At 38.7% G+C, this 21,805-nt stretch overlaps 4 protein-coding genes across 4 annotated transcripts; 2 read left to right on the top strand and 2 right to left on the bottom strand.

Annotated features, from left to right (window-relative positions):
* Positions 1-8: 8 nt before the first annotated feature.
* Positions 9-1,265, bottom strand: CLUP02_14856 (uncharacterized protein; the record flags this gene model as incomplete). The annotated part of the gene is made up of 3 exons (XM_049293782.1): positions 9-173; positions 268-560; positions 632-1,265. 3 exons carry the CDS (start codon positions 1,263-1,265, stop codon positions 9-11), a joined length of 1,092 nt encoding a protein of 363 aa, XP_049150928.1.
* A 1,329-nt stretch (positions 1,266-2,594) lies between these two features.
* On the bottom strand, positions 2,595-3,269 carry CLUP02_14855 (uncharacterized protein; the record flags this gene model as incomplete). The annotated part of the gene is made up of 2 exons (XM_049293781.1): positions 2,595-2,994; positions 3,058-3,269. The coding sequence occupies 2 exons, from the start codon at positions 3,267-3,269 to the stop codon at positions 2,595-2,597; spliced, it is 612 nt and encodes a 203-aa protein (XP_049150927.1).
* A 2,024-nt stretch (positions 3,270-5,293) lies between these two features.
* Positions 5,294-7,141, top strand: CLUP02_14854 (uncharacterized protein; the record flags this gene model as incomplete). Its single annotated transcript, XM_049293780.1, has 10 exons — positions 5,294-5,552; positions 5,625-5,713; positions 5,743-5,886; positions 5,955-6,034; positions 6,191-6,416; positions 6,468-6,505; positions 6,563-6,684; positions 6,738-6,797; positions 6,862-6,969; positions 7,053-7,141. 10 exons carry the CDS (start codon positions 5,294-5,296, stop codon positions 7,139-7,141), a joined length of 1,215 nt encoding a protein of 404 aa, XP_049150926.1.
* Positions 7,142-8,048: 907 nt separating this feature from the next.
* CLUP02_14853 (uncharacterized protein) lies at positions 8,049-10,586 on the top strand (the record flags this gene model as incomplete). The annotated part of the gene is made up of 1 exon (XM_049293779.1): positions 8,049-10,586. The coding sequence occupies one exon, from the start codon at positions 8,049-8,051 to the stop codon at positions 10,584-10,586; it is 2,538 nt and encodes an 845-aa protein (XP_049150925.1).
* Between the last annotated feature and the right edge of the window lie 11,219 nt (positions 10,587-21,805).

Genomic DNA, 21,805 nt, shown 5'->3' with positions numbered 1-21,805 from the left:
CGAGAGTCTCACACGACGTGTTCCTCAAGCTCGGGTCCTGTCCCTCCCCAGTCGATGGACGCCACGCCCTTGCCCTTGCCCTCCATGAGTGCCTCCAGCTTGTCCTCGTTCGTCACGTACGCCCCGTTCTGCCTTTTCTGCGCCATGGCATACTTGATTGAGTCTCTCCATTCCTGCGAGAAATATCGTCAATAACTCAAGGTTGACAATAGTTGCGACCACAGCTTCTACAAGGGCACTGCATGTCATTTGGGAAGCTGCACTTACCCGCCACCACACTTCTTCACTCTGCACCATGCACCTCCGACCCTCCTCGCCGTTCCTGGCCGTCGCAAAGGGCCACACCGACTGTACCACTTCGTACTTGTGCTTGCTTGTGAAAAGGTTCTTCATGCCCATGTAGAGCTTGCTCGGCTTCTCGGCACTCTTGACCTTGACCTTGGCATGCGTCACGGGAAACGAGATGTTGATCTGCCCCTTGTACTGAGTCGAGGCGATCAAACTACGAATCTGGCCCTCAATGTAGAGCGTGTCTAGATTGGCAACAACTCGTTCGAGTGCTTCAAGGCGAGGGCTTCAGGTTAGACATAGTTCAACCAATCGCATACCGTGTAACGCAAGGCGAACTCACCAAAACTCTTGATGGGCGCCGGATCCTCGATGAATCGGCGACACCACTCATCCAGCTCCCTATCACCCACCTCGGGGAGGACATCGGGCTTCGCGCCGCCACGGAACGCGACCTCGCCCGGCGCAACACACCGAATGTAGTCCAGACGCTTGCCCATGTCGTCTGCCACCAACAGGCCCATAAGGTTCATTTTGAAGTCAAAATCAATAGTGCGACCACGGTTGCCTTTGATATGTATCAACGGCTTGGGTGGGATGCTCGCCTGGGATCTGACGAGCCCTATCAGCGCGCTAGCGCTCGCTGTCAGATACTCTGCCTTGGACGACAGGGTGGTACAATCGGGCGATAGAGTGAAATTTGGTGGTGAGTAAAGCTTGTAATCCAGCCTGGGTAGACCGGTATAATTGTGAATTCCGTGTATCCCTTGGGAATCGTGTGAAACAGACGTCTCCGAGCTATTGGAGGGGCTTGAATATGGTGGGGGCTCCGAGGTACTGGCGCTGTCGGTTGTCAGGTCATCATCAATAGAACGATTTGCCAGCAATGCCTTTTCTGTTACAAAAGAGGACGATGCTGCGTTCATGCTAGATGTCGACGCCGGTGCCGGAGGCGGCGGCGATGCTCTCACTGTCATTGGGGGCAGTGGCAATGGTGGAAGCTCTGCTGGCAACTCCGAGGGGCCCGAAAAATCTGTTGGCAGCGCTGGTAGTGACCGAGAATGCAACACCACTGATCGCCCATCACTCAGCGTTGAAGCCATCGTCAAGTCTTGCGGAATGTTGTAATGGCTCGTGGGTGTGGGTTTGGGCGTGGGTCGGTACAAGGCGTAACCTGGTCACTCAGCTAGATCGGATGAACCGCAGAAGGTGGCCGATTGTGTGGCAGCGGTTGATCAAGCCAGAGTCAACGTTAGGGTAATTAGAGACTATTCGAAATTGGTTCATAAAGGGAAGAGGCACGGTGAAGAGAAGACTTGGGAGTAGAACAATAAGGCGGTAAAGGGAGAGGGGAATGGTGACGAAGAGACCTGCATGGTCATCAGTTTTCCCCTCTGAATACAAAAGTAGCCCGCACCGGGCCTCGCTATTAAGTATTACCTTTAGAACCCGACGAGAGGTGAAGACCAAAGTCCCTGAAAAAAGAAATCACCTCGGAAATGTCAGACTAGGGTTTGAATTAGGCACCACCATTCTTCTCCAGCCCCCATGCCGCAGCGGAGTGCGAATGGAGCCTGCCCCTGCCCGCCGCATGCATCAGCCACGGCTCACGGTCCTCGGCCGGTCCTGGGTAGTGGGTTGCCGCTCACGTATCCGCGTAACTGTACAAAGATAACTACCGTATTGTATCCGTACGAAAACCTACCTTTCCATTGGACCTCGGTTCGTAAGCACCAAGCCGCTTTTGGCGTCAATTTGCCTCGAAGGATCATCACCAACAGCCCCATCTCATCATAAACAATGGAAGGCCAACTCCGAACTTGCGAATCGCCTTGCCCACCCTCATCCTACAGCCTTTGGGGCAAACCAAAATTGATTACAGACCTTGGAGCCGGCTGCAGAGTCGGGAGCTCCCATCCCAATCCCAGCCCGGGTGAGTTGATCCATAAGTGTACAGAGCCGCACTATAGAGCCACAAGACAACGGATCACGGAAGCGCGGCAGCTGTCTACAGGAGCACAATTCGAAGGCGTTAATATTCATCATTGTCATCATTGCGATGCGTATGCCTACTAACCGAGGTGATGCCAATATCGCTATCCCCTCAACCCAACGCCGAGTAGAAACGCCCTTACACGCCCAAATTGTATTGAGGCACCGCCTGATCCGCTTGGTGATCGAGGTAAGGTAGTATGCATGCCAAGCTCAATCCACCAACGCCTAGGTAACCGAATTCTCAGAAACAATGCCAGTCAGTCCTCGTCTCGTACAGTCACTCACGGGCGTGATTCGTCCATCTGCCGACTTTAGACGAGCTGGAAACCATCTTCTTCAGAAACGCGGCCGCCTTCCTGGCGTAGGTTTTGGCGTGCCTTGCGGCCCTTGAGAACCTGACCATTCTCATTGAGAATTTCGTACTCCTTCTCGACCATACGCTCCGTCTCGCGACCCGTTGTCGTCTTGACAAATATGTCCAGAGTCATTGGTCGGCCGGGGCTTTCAACACGATCAAAGCTGTACTTCCAGTCCTCAGTGGCAGCGATGTCTCCATACAAGTCTTGCGATGGCGCCATATTCATGACGGAACGGCTGAGAGGATCTTTGATCTGTTCCTTGGCGCGAGCTGCCGAGCGCAGCCGTCCTTGCGGGAACTCCGAGTGTGACCGGAACTTGCTGAAGTTCTGCATATGCTTCTTGTAGTGAGAACTATTGCGAGTATTAGGTGTACTGCTAGAATATACGGTTACAAGCGTTCAGGGGGAAGCGTACGTCTCACTGTTTCTGGCCCGAGGCCGTGTCATGGCTCGCTGTTGCTCAGTTCCGCCAACAGCGTCAAGAGTATACCAGTCGAGATGGCACCCGGCCAGAGGACGAGCTCCGTTGGACCACTTGGACCGTGAATCCTTTGATCTTTTGAAATCTTGGTTGGCGCTTCGCAGGTCGCGTTCGAACTGGGCCGGAGATTCGATTGAAGCGGCCATGGTGTCTAGGTTGACGGAGCACGGTACGTGGAAAAGGTAGATGAGGAAGAAGTATCGATATTCGTAATAGGTAAGCAGTCGTCAAACCGCTTTCCGATTTGGGTGAAGGTAACGTTTGCCTGGCTGGAGAGAGCCTTGAATATGGAGTAGGTGTCGAAAGAGTTTGGGGAAGGGGCTAGGGGACAAGTAGATATAGTCGATGTGAGGGCAAGTGAAGGAGCAGTGAGCGCTTCGGTGACTGGCTCGGGGGAGGTGGCTACCTAGCACTAGTAGACTGAGGCCAAAGGAAGGAGGAGGGTCCGGGCAGTAGGAGGCAGGTTGGATGAGGTAATCACACCAAGGCGGACGGAAGTGGCCGGGTGAGTCACCGGACAAAGCTGAAGGGCTGAGTTGCCGAGGATGATAACAAGGATTCGAGACGGAAGGTAGCGTCGAGATCGAGTTCTGGACGGACGCAGGTAATGTCGAATAAGGTACACGTAGAGTGGGGTGAGCATACAGATACAGATTTCGTAGCAAGGTAGAACCAGGTTCGTGTTGGAGTTGTCAGGAAACAGATGAAGAGGTAGAGAAAGACGGAATTCGCATGGACAAAGGTCGCGGGATGACGGATGTGATATAGTTGGCAACGGTTAGTAAGGCGCCTTCCATCGAGGTAAGGCAAGGAAGACAGATAAGGCAATGGGAGGTAAGGTAGGTTGGACGAGCCACAGTGCGCATGGTTCAAAGGGGATGGGGGAGGCGCGCGTGTCCCAACTTTTGGATCTGGAGACTGGAGCCAAGCTTGCCAGGCTGAGTTCCAACTTCAGATGAGACGGAAAGGGCGTGACGGAGTGGGTTGGTCGCGATGCAGGCACACCGCACGCCTGGGCTGTAAAGGCAGGACCTGGCGCGAGCAAGATGATGTAGGTAATGCGAGATGAGTGTCAGACGCGCTGGTGGTGGCCTCTTGACCGGGAAGGGGGCTCATCGTCTCGGCTTAGCGAACAGACGGGCGATAAAGCTGGATGATAGTGCACTTGATACGTTGATAAGGTAGGTACGGTCCATGATAAAGCTCGGGGCGTGTGGATGCGATGGATGGAGGGGGAGGGGGGTGTACCTTAAGGCAAGGTAACGTGGAACCTGTTGATGAATGGCCTACGGATAGGTACGGATAAGGTATGACGAATCGCGAATTCCATTGTTTGGGACTGCAAGTCTGCGAGTGCTGCAGAATGCAGAATGTGCGGAGTCAAAAGCAGATAATACTTCCCCCCGTCCCTGCTGCACTTTCCTCTGCTTTTGGGCCGAAACCCATGGCTCCTCCCAATCAGAGGGAATCTGGAAGGGGCGTGGCGTGGGGAGGACACTGCGACAGTCATCCGGCGTTGCAGACTGACTGGTGGACTGGAAGGAGTCACCCGGTCTCGCCATCCCCCCCCCCCCCCCCAAAAAGAAGCCGGCTGCTACCGCTAGCTGTCTCGGGGTTCCTCGATAGAGAAAGGCCTTGTCCTGTCCTGTCCGCGCCTACCTACCTTACTTTTACTGGTTGATGTCATTCAATGCATGCGGCGTGCTCGCAAAATGACGACAAATGCCGTATTCAACTTGCAACATGCACACTGTGACACCCGGGGTACGCTGGGTAAGGTCCTCATCCTTCACGAATCCCCCCATCATCAGCTAAACAACTAACGTAGCCTGCCCGTGCCTGCCTTTCGAAGGGCTATGTGCCTGGCATTGGCGATTTACTATTGGGTGAAGTTGGCCTCTTGCCGCTGGAGGGCTGCCAACTCAGCTCGGTTGTGGTTGCTCAGGTCATATGGCCTCCCTCACTGGCACCCTCCTTCTCCATTGACTAGCTTAGGTAAGTACGTAGGCAAGTGCTATTACGACAGTAACCACCTTTTCCCTCCACCTCAGTCCGAGTAGGTAGCTACTCGGGTAGATTTCGCAGGTTTTCTGCCATGGAAGGGCCAACACTGTCCCCATACCTTGAGAGCCTTGGGCGTGACTATTGCCTTTGATTGTTTTGCCGGGAAATGATATCACCGGGTCAGGAGGACGTCATGGTCGATTTGATACGGGCTAGAGTTGTCATCAGCCTGTTCAAAATTGTCCAACTGCAAATGCCTACGAGAAATCTAGGCTGGAGATTTTTGACATGCTCATTATCAGAAAATGCAGTTAAGAGATTTGAATCGCAAGGTGCTAGAGACTCGCTTTTGCAGTATCTGCTTGTTACTCCCACATCCCAGAACAGATTGCGCATGCGCATGGGTGATTACCTCACCCTCTCAAGTCGATGTTGTTTTCTATAACTCCCGTAATCCATCCCGAGTCTATCTGTTTGTTTATGGCAAACATCCGTAGACCCGTGGACCGGTGGACTGGGCGGGACCCTCGTGAATGCCTCGGACGCCACGACACCTGCTCCTCCGCCCGGCTTGTGCTCGGGCTTAGTCAGAAGACTTGGCGCTCAGCGCACGAGCCAGTCGACATTTCACCGCAATGCCCGGGACGGGCTCGACCTCCACTTGGATACCTACTACCTGTGGACGCTGCTGCGGCCTGCCAACTGCTCACGGGCCCATGCCATGAAACCTCGACACTTGCAAACTCTCTCGCATTGATCGTCCACCGGCTTGGCAACCATCACGAATGTGGTGGCATCTGAACAATTAGAAAAACCACACCAGATAGCAGAATGCAAAGGACGAAACCCTCCGTCATTGCCAGCATCTAGACCGTGCCTGCCAAGATGTGCGACTTCTCCACTTGCAGTGAGTGATTAGTAGCATAATGTAATATAACTCATCAAGTTCTTCAATACCTAGCTGGGACTTTCTCTCGTGTCCTACTCTCCGGCTCCCTTTCTCTCCGTCGCCGACGGGCTATGTTTGGGTCCGGGAATTCCCCGTTCTAGCTGCATGATTCAGGTCGGGATGGCTTGACATAACCTTATTCCCCGCCGTGCCTGACTTCAGCATACGATACGGAGGCCAGGTCGAGGACAACACGATACCAGAGGGCGATGGGGATGCGCGACGTCTGAGCAGTCAGTTCACTGCCATCTTCCATGTATTTGAATTGAGGTCAACGCCCACGATGGATCGTGCTACCGGGGTGGCCGGTGAACTATCGGTTGTGGCCCTTCAGACCTCAGTGCGCGCATCTCAAGGCCATCCTTAAATCGTTTACGAATACAGCATCGAGCAATATGCAGAGCACAGCCAATCCCCACGATCCTACCCGTCACTCTAAAATCACAGAGACCCGTTGTATCCGTCTTTCTGAACGACGACATGCAGTTACTACACGGGCGCTGCTGGCCGACTGCTCCCTTTCATGGCCGAGACTTTTGCATCACAGCTCAACGAACTTGATCAAGCACGAGCCGAACCCCGTTGTCTCGATATTATTGACTGCTTTTGTTCGGCCAGCGTATCTCAAAGTAAAAAGGTTCTGACTCCTAAATTGCTCAAGGTACTGCCAAGTACGCCCTCGAGCTAGCGCTCTGTCCTTCCCGCTTCCAGTCTATTTTTTGTCTTCGTTTCGGGGCAAATCATGACCTAGTGTGGCAAAGATCCACGCTAACCACACTTGCGAGATGCATGGCAAATGAAGGAGCGTAGGAGTCGTCGGATATTTTTGCTGCTGGAGATCTTTCTTCTCGCGGATACGAGGACAAAGAAGAGCACGACAGAAGGCTACAACGGTAACTTTGCAGATGTCCATTACCTAGTAGGTTGCATTATCAACTGATTTGCGACCACTCGCCTATCCGCTCGACCCACCAAGGCACCTATGGGCTCGTCTACCGAAGAACTCAAGGAGCGCCTCAACTCTATACACCACGCGAGTACTACCCAGACGCCGGTTACGGCTAGAAGGAAGCTACCAAGATGGTAAATAGAGCCCCATTCTTTCTTGTTATGTTTCGAACTGTCTTGTTTCGAATCTTCTTGGCCCACCGTCTGCTGGTTTAGTGGCTTCTTTCACCCTTGTTCACACCTCTACCAGCTATACCTGGCCCGGCGATTCTTTTATCTCATCTGAACGTCAATTAGCTGACCGATGTCAAGCTCGAAACAAACAAAGGAGCGGCTGTATCTTCAACCGCATCATCCGCCCATGTCTTTCAATCCTAACGGTTACACAGGGCGGTTTTTAAATTCTGTCTCGACGATGAACGCCACTCCCAAGCGTTCGGGCGCTGGTAGGCACAATGCCTCGTCCCGACGATGCTCGGTCGAGTGTCGTCTTTCCTTGGCCTCGGTTCATCTCCACAACCTCATTCCACCTGAGAACTGAAGGCTCTGCTATGCCTTTGCTAGCGAGGCTGACTTAGTGTGTTCTTGGCCCTCCAAGTGGCAGGTTGAGCTTCCATGCTTTGTCCATCGCACAAGGTCCCTGAGTTGCTCGTCCGGTAAGGGCTCCACATAGGATGGATCGCCGTCCGAGCCACTGACCAGCCGCTCACTCTGCGAACCCAGGATGTGTTGTTGGGTGATGCGGTAGCTTCTCAGGTATACACTCCCAGCTAGTTTCTTGACATCCACAAGCGTGTGGTCGAACAAACCTCCTCGGCGCCACCATCTAGGTGGATTTTGAGGGAGGTGCTATAATGGCGTGGTCAAGTTGTATATATGTCTCTCACGAGTCTCTTCCCTCAATCCGGATTCTCTCTTGTCTCTGTCCTCATCACCTTAACTTATCTCCAAGTCTTCACATATCTTTTTGCTTGAGAGTCATTATTTTATAAACGACATAGCGGACGGGCTGAGCATCGCCACCATGTCTCCTGCCAGCAAATTCCTCGGGCTCTTCAGCCTTGTAGCAACTGCTCAGGCAGCATGCTCTAACTTCATAATAGACGACTTTTCAAGATCATCCGTTGGCGGAGTCAACAAGTTCAATTCGTGGACCAGTGACGACGGTTCCATGTCAAAGATCGCCATCACCAACGGAGCACTCACCTTCACTCCCAAAGCCGATACCACTTCATACTTCTACGAGACTCTGGGGTGCGTCAAAGCAGCTACTCAGGGCTACAAGGCCCTGTCGCTGTCGATCACGGGGCCCAAAGACGCTTCCATGTTGTTGGAAATCCAGTCAAGAACATCATGTAGCGACAAAACATACAAGAGCCAATGGGTCACCATCTCGGGCCTCACTGGCTCACAGCAAACGGTTACCATCTCTCTATCTTCATTCACGGAGGCAAACCTTGACGCCATCACCGGATTCGTCTGGTCCACATACTCTCAATTCTCCTCGTATTCATTCGACAACTTGCAATTCCTGTGCAATGATGCTACCAGTCCATCTACTCCAGCAACACCAATTTCAAGCAGCTCTCAGTCCAGCCCCATTCTTTCGGGCGCTACAACTCGCACTTCGATATCATCTACATCCGGAACTGCACGAGCTGCAAGCACGGTTTCGAGTACTGCCTCCTCCTCTTTCTCGACGTCAGCCAGGCCATCAGGCGCCTCTCAGAGTGCTACCTCGTCCGCGGCAAACTCCCAGGCCAGCAGTACATCTTCGGTAGCTTCAAGTGTTCGCTCATCATCCCCGTCCATATCTTCTGTCAGGATGTCAGCTACCTCCAGCTCCGCCACTTCCCAGTTGTCACCTGCTTCGTCGAGCTGCAGCAATCTTCTCATCGACGATTGGGAGTCCCAGTCACGGCTGACTTTCCTCTTCTATAATGCCATGCTTCAGCCAAGCAGCGATGACGGTACCATGAAGAGCATCGCTGTGAGCGGTAACAGGGTCACATTATCACCAAACAACAAGGACTCTTATTTCTACAGCAAGACTGCCTGCACAAATGCCAAGACGCAGACTTATGGTGGTATCTCTCTGCGCATCAAGGCCACCAAGGGTACGACGTTCCAAGTCCAGATGGCATCGCCGGCGACATGTGGCGGTGACGATACAGTCTTTGGCTTTCAGTCCACGGCTGATCTCGGATGGACATTCGACGGCACCGAAAAGCTGTACAGCTTTCCCTTCTCCAAGTTTCCTACCATCGACCAGTCCAAGATATCCTCAATTTTGTTCGGCTCACTCTCAGGGGCTGTGACTTTTGGTCCCATGGCCTTCTACTGCGGAAGCACACCATCTGAGTATATCGTCAAGACTCAGCCGTCCGTTTCTGCTACAGCTTCGACTGTCCCTGCGCCCAGCGCCACAGTTCCGGCCAAGGTCATCGATAACTTTGCAAGCCAGAGCCAAAACGCCCTTGGATTCTGGCATGGAGGTGATGTCGACACTGCAGCGAAGTGGACCAAGGGAAAGGTTGTTATCAAGGCACCAGACGCCGACTACTCTTACTACACGCAATTCGGAGATGGCTGCACTGACATGACCATGTACGATGGCTCTTACTTGCACGTTGCATACTCGGGAAGCAATAAGTTCACCATTGCGATGCAGCAGCATAACACACAATGCAGCGATACTGTAGCACCTTTCCCCGAGACCTGGGATTCATTGGAGGCGGCTCGCTATGCCACTGGCAACGACATCTACATTCCCATTTCCCACTTCAACATCGTACGCAAGCGTGCTGTTGGCCTGGCTTTCAAAGGCTTCTACACCAATGAGGCGGTCACTTTGACCAAAGTTGAAATCGTCTCGTCTGTTCCCGCCAATACGCTTATCCCAAACAAGCTGCCCAGCGGTAACCTGGTCTTTGCTTGCAAGCGACCCAATTCGATTGCCTTTGCCATCGATGATGGTGACCCAAAGTACGCCCAGGAGGTTATGGAGGTCATCAGATCGGAGAACATCAAGGTCACCTTCTTTACCGTCGGTGCTCCGTTGAGAGACCCCTCTACGAATCTGAGCACCATCTATCAGGACATGATGAAGGAAGGCCACCAAATGGCCCTTCATAGCTACACCCACCCTAGAATGGAGGGGCTCCCCAACAACGACGCTATCATGTGGGAGTATAGCCAGGACATTGCCGCTGTTAAGGAGCAGTTCGGCATCACGACCAAGTACTTCCGCCCTCCTTTCGGTAACGAGGGCGCTCGTATGAGACAGCAGCTGGTTGCGGCGACGCAAAGCAACAGCCCCTACATTGTGAACTGGAACATCGATGTCGAGGATTGGCTCTACGCCCAGTCCGACACTCCCGAACAGCAGAAGGTGTCTTTCAAGCGCGACCTGGACAAGGGCGGCAGTCTCGTTGTCATGCACTACTTGTATCCCAGTACTGTCAGCTATTTGAGGGACTTCATCAAGATGGCCAAGGCCACGGGAAAGCAACTCATGCGGGTAGATCAGTGTATGGAGGACCCCGATGCGCCTCCGTTGTAATTGATAGGATGGGATGTTCACTGTATGATAATTGAAATAGCTACATATGGGATGAGATGGAGACATATAGAGATTCAGGCAGGCAACTTTTTAATTTATATAATTCGGAGACATTCTACCGTATTCGCATTCTAACTTTCTCTCGTAATTATAACTCACCGTTTCGGGTACGCAAAATCACCAGGTACAAAACGGGTAGTAGTCGGCATGTACGAAAGTTCTATACTATAGGTATCCTCGTCCCCTCGACAGAGTAATCCGCCGGGGCCGTACTATATATTACGTATTAAAGAAAACTAAGTATATTACGCTCTATACCTAATTACTAACTAAAATAATTACTTAACTTAATTATTATCTCCTTTTTATTAATAGCTCCTAACTTTTTATTACTTATTTATAAAGCGAGCTTTATTTATTTTAATATATATAAAACTTTTTAATATTAACGTATATAAATAACTAAGTTTAATATTATTTCTTTCCCTTTAGGGTCCGGTCCGCCTTATTAGGGGCCATCTTTACTTTTATAAATAAGCTAGTTTATTAAAGTTAATATCGAGTATTTTTATTATATACTTTAATAAAACTTTATAACTAACTATAACTAGCCGTAATTATTATTAAATACTAACGACCCTATTATTATAATATATTAATCGCTCTTTAAATAGCTAAAAACTACCCCTTATTTTTTACTTTTTTTAATAATACTAGATTTTTTTTTAATCCTTTTTAATTTATTTTTATATAGCGATTTTAAAGTATTAATAATACTCGGGAGTTAATTAAGTATTTCGAGGTTATTATATTATATTAGTTAAGTATTAATAAGGGTAATACTTATATTAATATATATATTTTAGATTTTTAAGTTAATAATATCTAATCCGTATTCTTCAAAACGATTTTATTATAGTTCGGGGTCTTTTAATATAATACTTATAAGATCGAACTTTTAGCCCTTAAGGTATCCCTATAAATCGATAAGTTAACGTCTTAGTATTTTAATAGTATATATTTAAAATAAGTAGATAATTTAATAATAATAATAATAATAATATAATAATAATAAATAATAAGAGAAGTAGCGTTTTTTAATTTTAATAAAAGAAATAAGGTAACGAATATATATATATATATAAGTTAAAATTAAAAATATAGTAAATATTAGTAAGGTCGGTATTATACTTAACGACGGTAACGAGGGTATTTCTAATATTATATTATTATAAGCTATTATTACCTAGAGAGTAATAAACTTAATTAAGTAGGCGTAAGCTTATAAAATAATAGTGTTAAGTACTTAATATTGCCGTTAATTCGTAATTATAAACTTTATAAAAAGGAAAGTTTAAAAAAGTAAAAAATCTAAAAAAATAGTTTAACGAGATAGTATAAGTATTTACTAATACTATATATTAATACTATATAACCGATATTAAAAATCGCCCGAGTAACTAGTAAAAGTAGAAATAAAAAATAAAAAACAAATATTATCTCTTTTTTTATATAAATATTATTACTACTTAAAAAGTTTTATAAAATCTATTTAAAATACTAACTTATTTTCTTAACTTAATATATTTTTAATCTATTTATTATAATTATTATTTGTTTTTTATTTTTGCTTTTATTAGTTACTCGGGCGGTTCTCGATATTAATTATATAGTATTAATATACGGTATTAGTAAATACTTATATTATCTTAATAAACTAATTTTTTAAAAATTTTCCTTAGTTTTCCCTCTTATAAAGTTTATAACTACGGATTATTAATAATAATATTAAGTACCTAATATTACTACTTTATAAACTTACTACACACCTAGCTAAGTTAGCTACCCTTCTAAATATAATAACTTATAATAGTAGTATTAGAAATGCCCTCGTTACTATTATTAAGAATAAATTTTTTTTTTCTACTTTTACTAGCTGCTCGGGCAATTCTCGATATCGGTTATATAGTATTAATATATAATATTAGTAAATACTTATACTATCTCGTTAGACTATTTTTTTAGATTTTTTACTTTTTTAAACTTTCCCTCTTATAAAGTTTATAATTACGGATTAACGGTAATATTAAGTACCCGACGTTACTACTTTATAAGCCGCTTACTTAACTAAGTTTATTACTTTCTAAGTAATAGTAGCTTATAATAGTATAGTATCGGAGATATCCTCGTTACTATTATTAAGTATAATACCGACTTCTATAAGTCTTATTATTAATATTTACTACGCTTTCAACTTCGACTCGTATATATATATATATTCGTTACTTCGTTTTTTTATTAAAATTAAAAAATACTACTTCCCTTACTATTTATTATTATTACGCTATTATTATTATTATTAAATTATCTACTTACTCTTAAATATATACTATTAAAATACCAAGATACTAACTTATTAATTTATAAGGATATTCTAAGGGTTGGAAGTTCGATTTTATAAGTATTATACTAAAAGACCCCGAACTATAATAAGGTTATTTTAAAAAATACGGATTAGATATTATTAACTTAAAAATCTAAAATACGTATATAAATATAAGTATTACCTTTATTAATACTTAACTAATATAATATAATAACCTCGAAATACTTAACTAATTCCTAAGTATTATTAATACTTTAGAATTACTATATAAAAATAAATTAGGAAAGATTTAAAAAAAAATTCTAGTATTATTAAAAAAAGTAGAAAGTAGGGAGTAGTTTTTAGTTATTTAGAGGGCGATTAATATATTAGAATAGCGGGGTCGTTAGTATTTAATAACGGCTACGGCCGGCTATAGTTAGTTATAAAGTTTTATTAAAATACGTAATAAAAATACTTAATATTAACCCTAATAAACTAGCTTGCTTATAAAGGCGAAGATAGCCCCTAATAAGGCGGGCCGGACCCCAAAGGGATTATAATTATTATAACTAAGTTAATATCAATATATTAAATTTTAATTTATTTTAATACTCTATTTTTATTAATAACTTCGGTAGTCCTCGATATCGATTATATAGTATTAGTATATAGTATTTATTATAGTTATAAACTTTATAAGATAGAAAGTTAAAAAAGTAGAAAATCTAAGAAAGAAAATAGTCTATTAAAATAATAGGAGTATTTCTTAATCTGTTTTTATATTTTACTTTTACTAACTACTTAGGCAGTCCTCGATATTAATTATATAATATTAATACATAGTATTAATAAATACTCTTACTATTTTAATAAACTATTTTTTTTTATTTTCTTTTAACTTTTCCTTTTATAAAGTTTATAATTACGGATTATCAATAGTAATATTAAGCGCCTAATGCTATTACCTTATAAGCTACTTATGTAATTAAGTTTACGGCCTGCTAAGTAGTAATAACTTATAATAATAATATTAGTCTATCGAGATAGTAAAAGTATGCACTAATACTATATATTAATACTATATAATTAATATTGAGAACCGCCCGAGCAACTAGTAAAGGCAGAATATAAAATTAAATAATAATAATATTAAAAATGCTATTATTATTATTATTATTAAATAATATCGACTTTATAATATTTACCTTAATACTTTTAACTTTAAGTTATATATATATATATATATTATCTTAATAATCTTGAACTTTATGAGAGGGAAAGTTAGAAAAGTAGAAAATCTAAAAACATAGTCTATCGAGACAGTGAGAGTATGCACTAATACTATATATTAATACTGTATAATTAATATCGAGAACCGCCCGAGTAACTAGTAAAGGCAGAATATATAATTAAATAAATATATATATTATCTCGTCCCCCTAACGGAGTAATCCGCCGGGGCCGTACTATATATTACGTATTAAAAAAAACTAAGTATATTGCGCTCTATACCTAATTACTAATTAAAATAATAATTAACTAACTTAACTATTATTTCCCTTTTATTAATAGCTCCTAACCTTTTATTATATAATTCTAACTACCTATAGGGTAAGCTTTATTTATTTTAATATATATAAAACCTCTTAATACTAGCTTACGTAATTAGCTAGGTTTAATATAATCTCTTTTTTTACATAAGCATTATTATTACTTAGGGGGTCTTATTTGTTTTTTTATTTCTACCTTTGCTGGCTGCTCGGGCGATTCTCAATATCGGTTATACGGTATTAATATATAGTATTAGTGGATACTCACACTGTCTCGTTAGACTATTCTTTTAGATTTTCTATCTTTTTGAACTTTCCCTCTTACAAAGTTTACAATTACGGATTAACGGCGATATTAGGGGGTCTTATAAGAGCTATTTAAAGTATTAACTTATTATTTTAACTTTATATACTATTAGCCTATTTATTATAATTATTATAACTAAGTTAATATTAATATACTAAATCTTAATATTCGTACTAGCTTAGTTATTTATAATACTTATAATATTACTTAGCTAATATCGAGAATCGCCCGAGCAGCTAGCAAAGGTAGAAAAAAAAAAAAAAATATTACTTAGCTAAATTCCGTATTATTAAAAAGTACTTTATTATTTCTTAAGTATACTTATATTAATTATAATAGTTATAGTATTAAGCTAGCTAAAGAGGGCGCTTAGCTTAAGAGGGGTAAACTTATTAATAAGTATTTTTAAGTTCTTATTAAGGTAGTATTTTAACTAATTAACCTCTTAACTAATTATTTAATTAGCTATTTAAGTAGTAATTCATATATTAATAAGTTTATTTAGTAAACTTATATAGTAAATTTATCCCCCCGATAGAGTAATCCGCTAGGACCGTACTATATATTACGTATTAAGGAAAACTAAGTATATTATACTCTATACCTAATTATTAATTAAAATAGCTCCCGACCTTCCCCCGGCTATTTAAAAAGCGAGCTATACTTATTTTAATATATATAAAACCTCTTAGTACTAGCTTATATAAGTAACTAGATTTTATATTATATACTCTTTTTTATTAAGGGTTAGGGGGCCCCTTATATATTCCTTTATATTTATAATATAGCTTATATTAAAAGGATTTTTAACTTTATAAAATATAAATTCTAAGTTAATATTAATATATTAGATCTTAATATTTATATTAGCCTAATTATTTATAGCGTTTATATTATTACTTATATTATAAAAGGGAACTTAAAGTAGGTCGAAACGCTACTTATATTAACTTAATAAACGTAACTTAATATAAAAAGGGAAAAAGTAAATTAATAAGTAAAATCTAAAGTACTAAGCTTTTAAGTCTAGTAGTTTAGTAGTTACGTAACTTATAGGGGGTCCGTTAAGTACTTAAGGCCTAAGTACTATAGGGCCTAGTACTTAGTACCGTAATATTACCCCCCCTTTTAGTATAAGAGGCGCTATCCCTAGTGCTTAATTCCTCATTTAAATCCTCTATAATTACTTGTTATAAGCTTAAAATAAGGGTAACTATTATATTATCGTTAGCTTATAACTAGGCTAGGCTATTATTAACTACTATTTTTATTTATAATAAGAGGTTCTTTAGTAGCCTTATAATAGTTAAGTATTATTTATAAAATATTTATAAAGCTATTAGCGCGTTATAAAAGCTCTCTATATTATACTATATAAGATCTTTATTATACTCTTTTTAATTAGCTTAGTATTATAGCTTATTATATTATACTCTTAATTTAATTACTTATAAAACTTTATATTCGGGCTTATTAAAATTATAAAGGATCAGTAGCGGGGGGTCTTAGTATTACCTAAGTAGAGGGTCCTCTATAGCCTTTTTTAACTTATTTAAGTAGAAGACCGGGTATACCCTACTTCCCCTAAGTAATTTTATAATTTATATACTACCTAGGCCTTTATTAATAATAAGCTACGGGCTAGCTTATAGCTATTATAGTTTATTTACCTCTTTTATTTTTTAATACGATATATTTATAAATACCCTATTACTAACCTTTAGGTCGTCTAGCTATTAATAATAGTTAGCGTATTTATAATATCTTATTTAAGCGACTTTTATATTACCCTTAGTAATCTCCTAGGCTTTATAAATATTTTAAGCTATTTATTAAGTATTAGTATAATTAAGCTTTTTTTTAGTTAAGTTAAAGCGCCGGGTCCTAGCGGCCTAGTTAAAAAATAGTCTAGGTTAGTAACTAAATTTAATTTCGTAAAATAATAGTCCCGTAGTTTTACTTAGCTAGGCTATATAAGCGAAATTTATAATAAGGAGTATATCGCTCTAATTATCTTAATAATAATTAACTAGGGGCCTTAGGTACTAGAGGATATACTAGTTTAGGACCTCGGTTTAACTATTTATTTATAAGTAGTTTACTATTAATAATTATAGTTCAATATTATAAAGTTTATAAAGCTCCTCTTAAAAGTCTAATATAAATTAAGGGCCCCGGTTAAAGGTAATAGTTTTTAATAACCTAAAGATCGGTAGTACTTTTTTATAAAATATTTTATTTATATCTCGTACTATAATAGTTTTAAAATAGGGGATCGAGATAGCTCTCTTACTTAACTTATTAACTACTATATATATTATATTATAGCCTTTTTAATTAGGGGGTATTATTACAAAGTTTATTAAGATATATTATTATAAATAATCGGGGATTAGTAAAAGCCTTAGCTCTCCCGAGGGCTTATTACGGGGTTTTTAAGAGCGATAGTATATATAATAGTTCTTAATATATTAGTATACGTCTGCCGTAAAACTAGGCTAATAATATTACTACTTTATTATCTTAATTATTTTATTTTAGCTTAAGTACGTAAAGATCTTTTATTTATATACCTTGCGGATTATTATAATATAGAGGTTATTTTTCTTTAAGACGACGAGCTTATTATTTATTATAAATAGGCCGTTATTTTATATTTTTTATTACTTATAGCCCTCAACGGCTAGTGCCCTTATTAAGGTTAGTAATAGCGTCGTAAGGTTACGATTTAGCTTAAGTACTTTTTTAATAAATAAGTACTCCTAAAGTTTATCCTCGGGTATAAGGGAGTTAATAATAAGCTCGGGCTACCGGGCCGCGGCCTTTAGTAGCGCTCATAGCTTAGTAATAATATTTAATAATAATAGCTCTAGTAATAATAGGACCTAAGTACGATTTACCTCTTTTAGTACTTATTAAGTCTTAATATCTTTTATTTTCCTTAATAATACGTCGGTAAGTATATTTTCTTACCCTAGCTTATATTATATTTAAAAATTAAAGTTAGTTAGGGCGCCGGCTTAGCGGGCTTATTAGAAATTTAAAAAGTACTTTATTATAAAAAATAGAAATAGCTAATAATCCGTAATAATATTAAACTTTTAATAATAACTAACTAGCTCCGCGCGCTATTTTTTTAAATAAATTATTATTATTAATATTTTTTTATTATATATAGTATAGTTAAGCTCTATGCTATTTATAGTTTTAAAATAGAATATAACGGGGTATTATAAGCCGTTGTTTATTTATTACTAAACTAGAGCCCCGGCGTATATTAAGTCCGATATATCGGTTTTTAAATATATAAATAGCTCGGGCCTAAAGTATTAGAGTATAAGTACTATTATAAGGGCTAGCTTTAGTACTTTGAACGCGCTATTATAATCTTTATTAAATTAAAAAGGTACGCCCTTATTAATAAGCTTTATTAATAACTTAACTAGGCGCCCGTAGTCCTTTATAAATTGCTTATAGAAATTATAGAACTTAAGAAATAATTAGATTTTTTTAATAATATTAGTAAATTTTAATTCCGTATTACTAAGACCTTATCCTCGTCTAGTTATATACTATTAGTACTAACTACGAATCCGAGGTGCTTAGTAATAATAATACTAAATTCGCACTTCTTAATATTTATTTATAGCCCGGCTTTTTATAGTTAGTTTAGTATTTTTATAATATACTCGTAGTATTATAACAGGTCGTTAAAAAAAATAAGGATATTATTTATATATACTATATAGAAGTTATTTAAGTACTTTATTAATACGTTATTTATATATTTTTAGTACGTCGTTAGCTTATTATAAAGGCTAAATAGTAATACTTTATATTTATATACTCCGTAATAAATACGGAAAGTTATAAAGTTCTCTAAAGTAAGGTCGAGGCGGATATAATAAAAAGCTTATTTAATATTAAGCTTAGTAAAGACTTTAGCCCGGCTTAGTTATAATAGCGTTTTATTAATTAGAGGCAGGGGGTACTAATCTTTTTTTATAAGCTCGTTTAGCTTTTTAAAATTAATATAGAATTATAAGTCCCTTTGGGGTCCGGTCCGCCTCATTAGGGGCTATTTTCGCCTTTACGGGCAAGCTAGTCTATTAGGGTTAATATCGAGTTTTTATTACGTAATAAACTTTATAATTAATAACAGCTGGCCGTAGCTATTAATACTAACTAAACTTAAGATATTAATAACCCCGCCGCTATAGTATATTAATTACCTTTTTAATAACCAAATACTACCCCTTACTTTCTCTCTTTATTTTATTTAATAATAACCTTTTTTTAATATTCCTATTTAATACGCTCGCCTATACTCTTTTGAAGCTCTTAATTATATTATTAAGTTTAGGCTTATTAATACTTTATTATATTAAGAAAGTATTAATAAGAGTAACGCTTATTATAATATATTTATCCGTCTTTTATAAGTTAATATTATTAATATAATATTTATTAAAGCGGTCTCTTTATAGCTTAGGGTCGTTTAGTATAATACTTATAAAATCGAACTTCTAGCTATTAAAGAAGCCCTAAGGATCGATAAGTTAGCGTCTCGGTATTTTAATAAAGTATACTTAAGGTAGATAGTTAAATAGTAATAGTAATAATAATAATAAAAGAAGCGTTTTTAACTTTAATAAAGGAAACGAGGTAATAAATATATATATATATATAAGTTAAAGTTAAAAGTATAGTAAATATCGTAAGGTCGATATTATTTAACGACGGTAACGAGGGTATCTCCGATTCTATACTATTATAAGCTACTATTACTTAAAAGGGTAGCTAACTTAGCTAGATACGTAGGTTTATAAAATAATAGCGTTGGGTGCCTAATATTACTATTAATAATCCGTAATTATAAACTTTATAAGAGGGAAATTAAGGAAAATCTAAAAAAATAGTTTAGTAAGATAGTATAAATATTTACTAATGCCGTATAGTAATACTATAGAAACGATATTAAGAACCGCCCGAGTAGCTAGTAAAGGTAAAAATAAAAAACAAATAAAAAACAAAAATAAATAGAATTATAAGTTACTATTATACTTCTTAATAAATAATATTAGAGAGGCAAAGGGGGCATTACCTAGCTTAATAAATCCCTTATAAAAGTGCTTTAAAAAGTAAGCTCTAATTACCTCTAGCTCGGGTAATAATTATTTATAAAGAGGGTAGTAAATAAGCTTTTTTTAGCTATCTTTTATAAGTTCTATTTTATAATCGTAGCTACGGTATAGTACTAGTATATTACTAATTATTTTACTAAAAATATCGGTTTAAGGCTATAATATTTTTAAAAGCTTCGTAATAATAAAATCTCGGGTCTTTTAATTATTGTTTTTTAAGGGGTCTTTTTATTTTCGCTTATCCCTAATTATACGGTCTAGCTCGTATAGTAATATAAAGCTTAGCTCTACGTCCTTATGCTTTAAGTTAATTTTAAATACTAAGGCGTTAATAAAAGTAATATTTAGTAAAATATTAGATTTTTTTTACTAAGTAGATGTTTACGTAAGCTTAGTTTTTATTAGGGGGGTTAGTAGCGCGCTAGCAAGCGCGCAGTTTATTTTCTAAATATTTTTAGTATTATTAAAATATTATATATATTAGTTTTATATACCGTAAGGTTAATAAAGTATTTTAATAAGCTTTAATAGCGCTCGCTTCTTTTTCTGCTCCTCGTTGTATTATAATATATCTATTTAAATACTTTTTATTATTGTTTAGTATTAATTTAATACTAAATATCGATAACCTTTAGGGTATATAAGTCTTTTATATCCCTAACGATAATAAGAGGGCTATCTTATAATAATAGCTCCTTGGGTTATATAAAGCGCCTATAGCGCACGTTAAGGTTAACCCTATAATACTTAAACTACTTCTATCTTAAGATTAAGTCGTAGCGCTTTATATTAAATTAAAATAGGGGTATTTTTAAAAAGACCCGACGGTTAATATATAAATTAGTAATTTATACTACCCTAGCGTCTTTTAATCGCTTGCTATTAAATCTAATAATAAGAATAGGGCGTAATAATTTACTAAATAAGGCTATGTAAAATTCTTATAATAATACGGTTACGTAATTATTTATAAGTCCGTACTTATTAGCTCTCGTATTAAGTAAGGCTTTTAAGTAAATTCTATATTTATTAAATATTATTATAAGCTCGATTTTTAGAAGCTACCCTCCTATAAGATTATATAAGTTTACTAAATAAATTATTAATTTTCTATTTTTTTTATACTTATCCTCTAGCTAAGAAGTTGCTTATACTAAGGGGCTTAGTTTTTTAAATTTAAAATATATTATTTATTAATAAAGTCTATAGTAACTATAGTAATAGCCGGCTTCTTAGGATAGTTCTAAGAGATATATTTAAATTTATTATAAACGAAGTAGGTATTACTATCCTTAAGCTTTTAGTATAGGGCTTTAGGGATAGTCTTACGGTTAGTTCGGCTACGGGGGTTTTATTTAGTAATATTACTTTTTTTATTTTTAGTAGGGGTTGCGCGGGCGGGTATAGTATCTTTTAGGGCCCTATTATTAATTAATAGGGGCTATATTATATTAATAAGCTAGGTAACGTACTTAGTATATTTCTAAAAAGTAGTATCCTTATCTAAGTACTTAAAAATAGCTTAGTTTTAAAAGTAAATAAGGAGCTTATTATAGAAGTAGCGTTTTTATTAAGACTTTAAAAGCTTATTAATATAAGCGAGCTCTATAAAAATAGAGCGCTTTTAGTAAATATCCTTAAAAATAATAAAGAGGGTATTTAGCTTATAACTAGCGTCGTTTATAATAATAAGATTAGTATAAGCCGATTTAAGCTTATATAATAATTAGTCCGTAATAATAATTTTATTAAATACTAGTATTAAGTAAATAAATTCTACCGTAATATTACTAATTTTATTAACAACGTATTTTAAGTAATATTTATTAGTACTAAAGTTTACGTTCTTA

This window comes from Colletotrichum lupini, chromosome 8 (assembly GCF_023278565.1).
Source record: "Colletotrichum lupini chromosome 8, complete sequence".
Classification (NCBI taxonomy): Eukaryota; Fungi; Ascomycota; class Sordariomycetes; order Glomerellales; family Glomerellaceae; genus Colletotrichum; species Colletotrichum lupini.
Note: the sequence above shows the minus strand (reverse complement) of the source record. Positions and strands in the feature narration are given on the sequence as shown.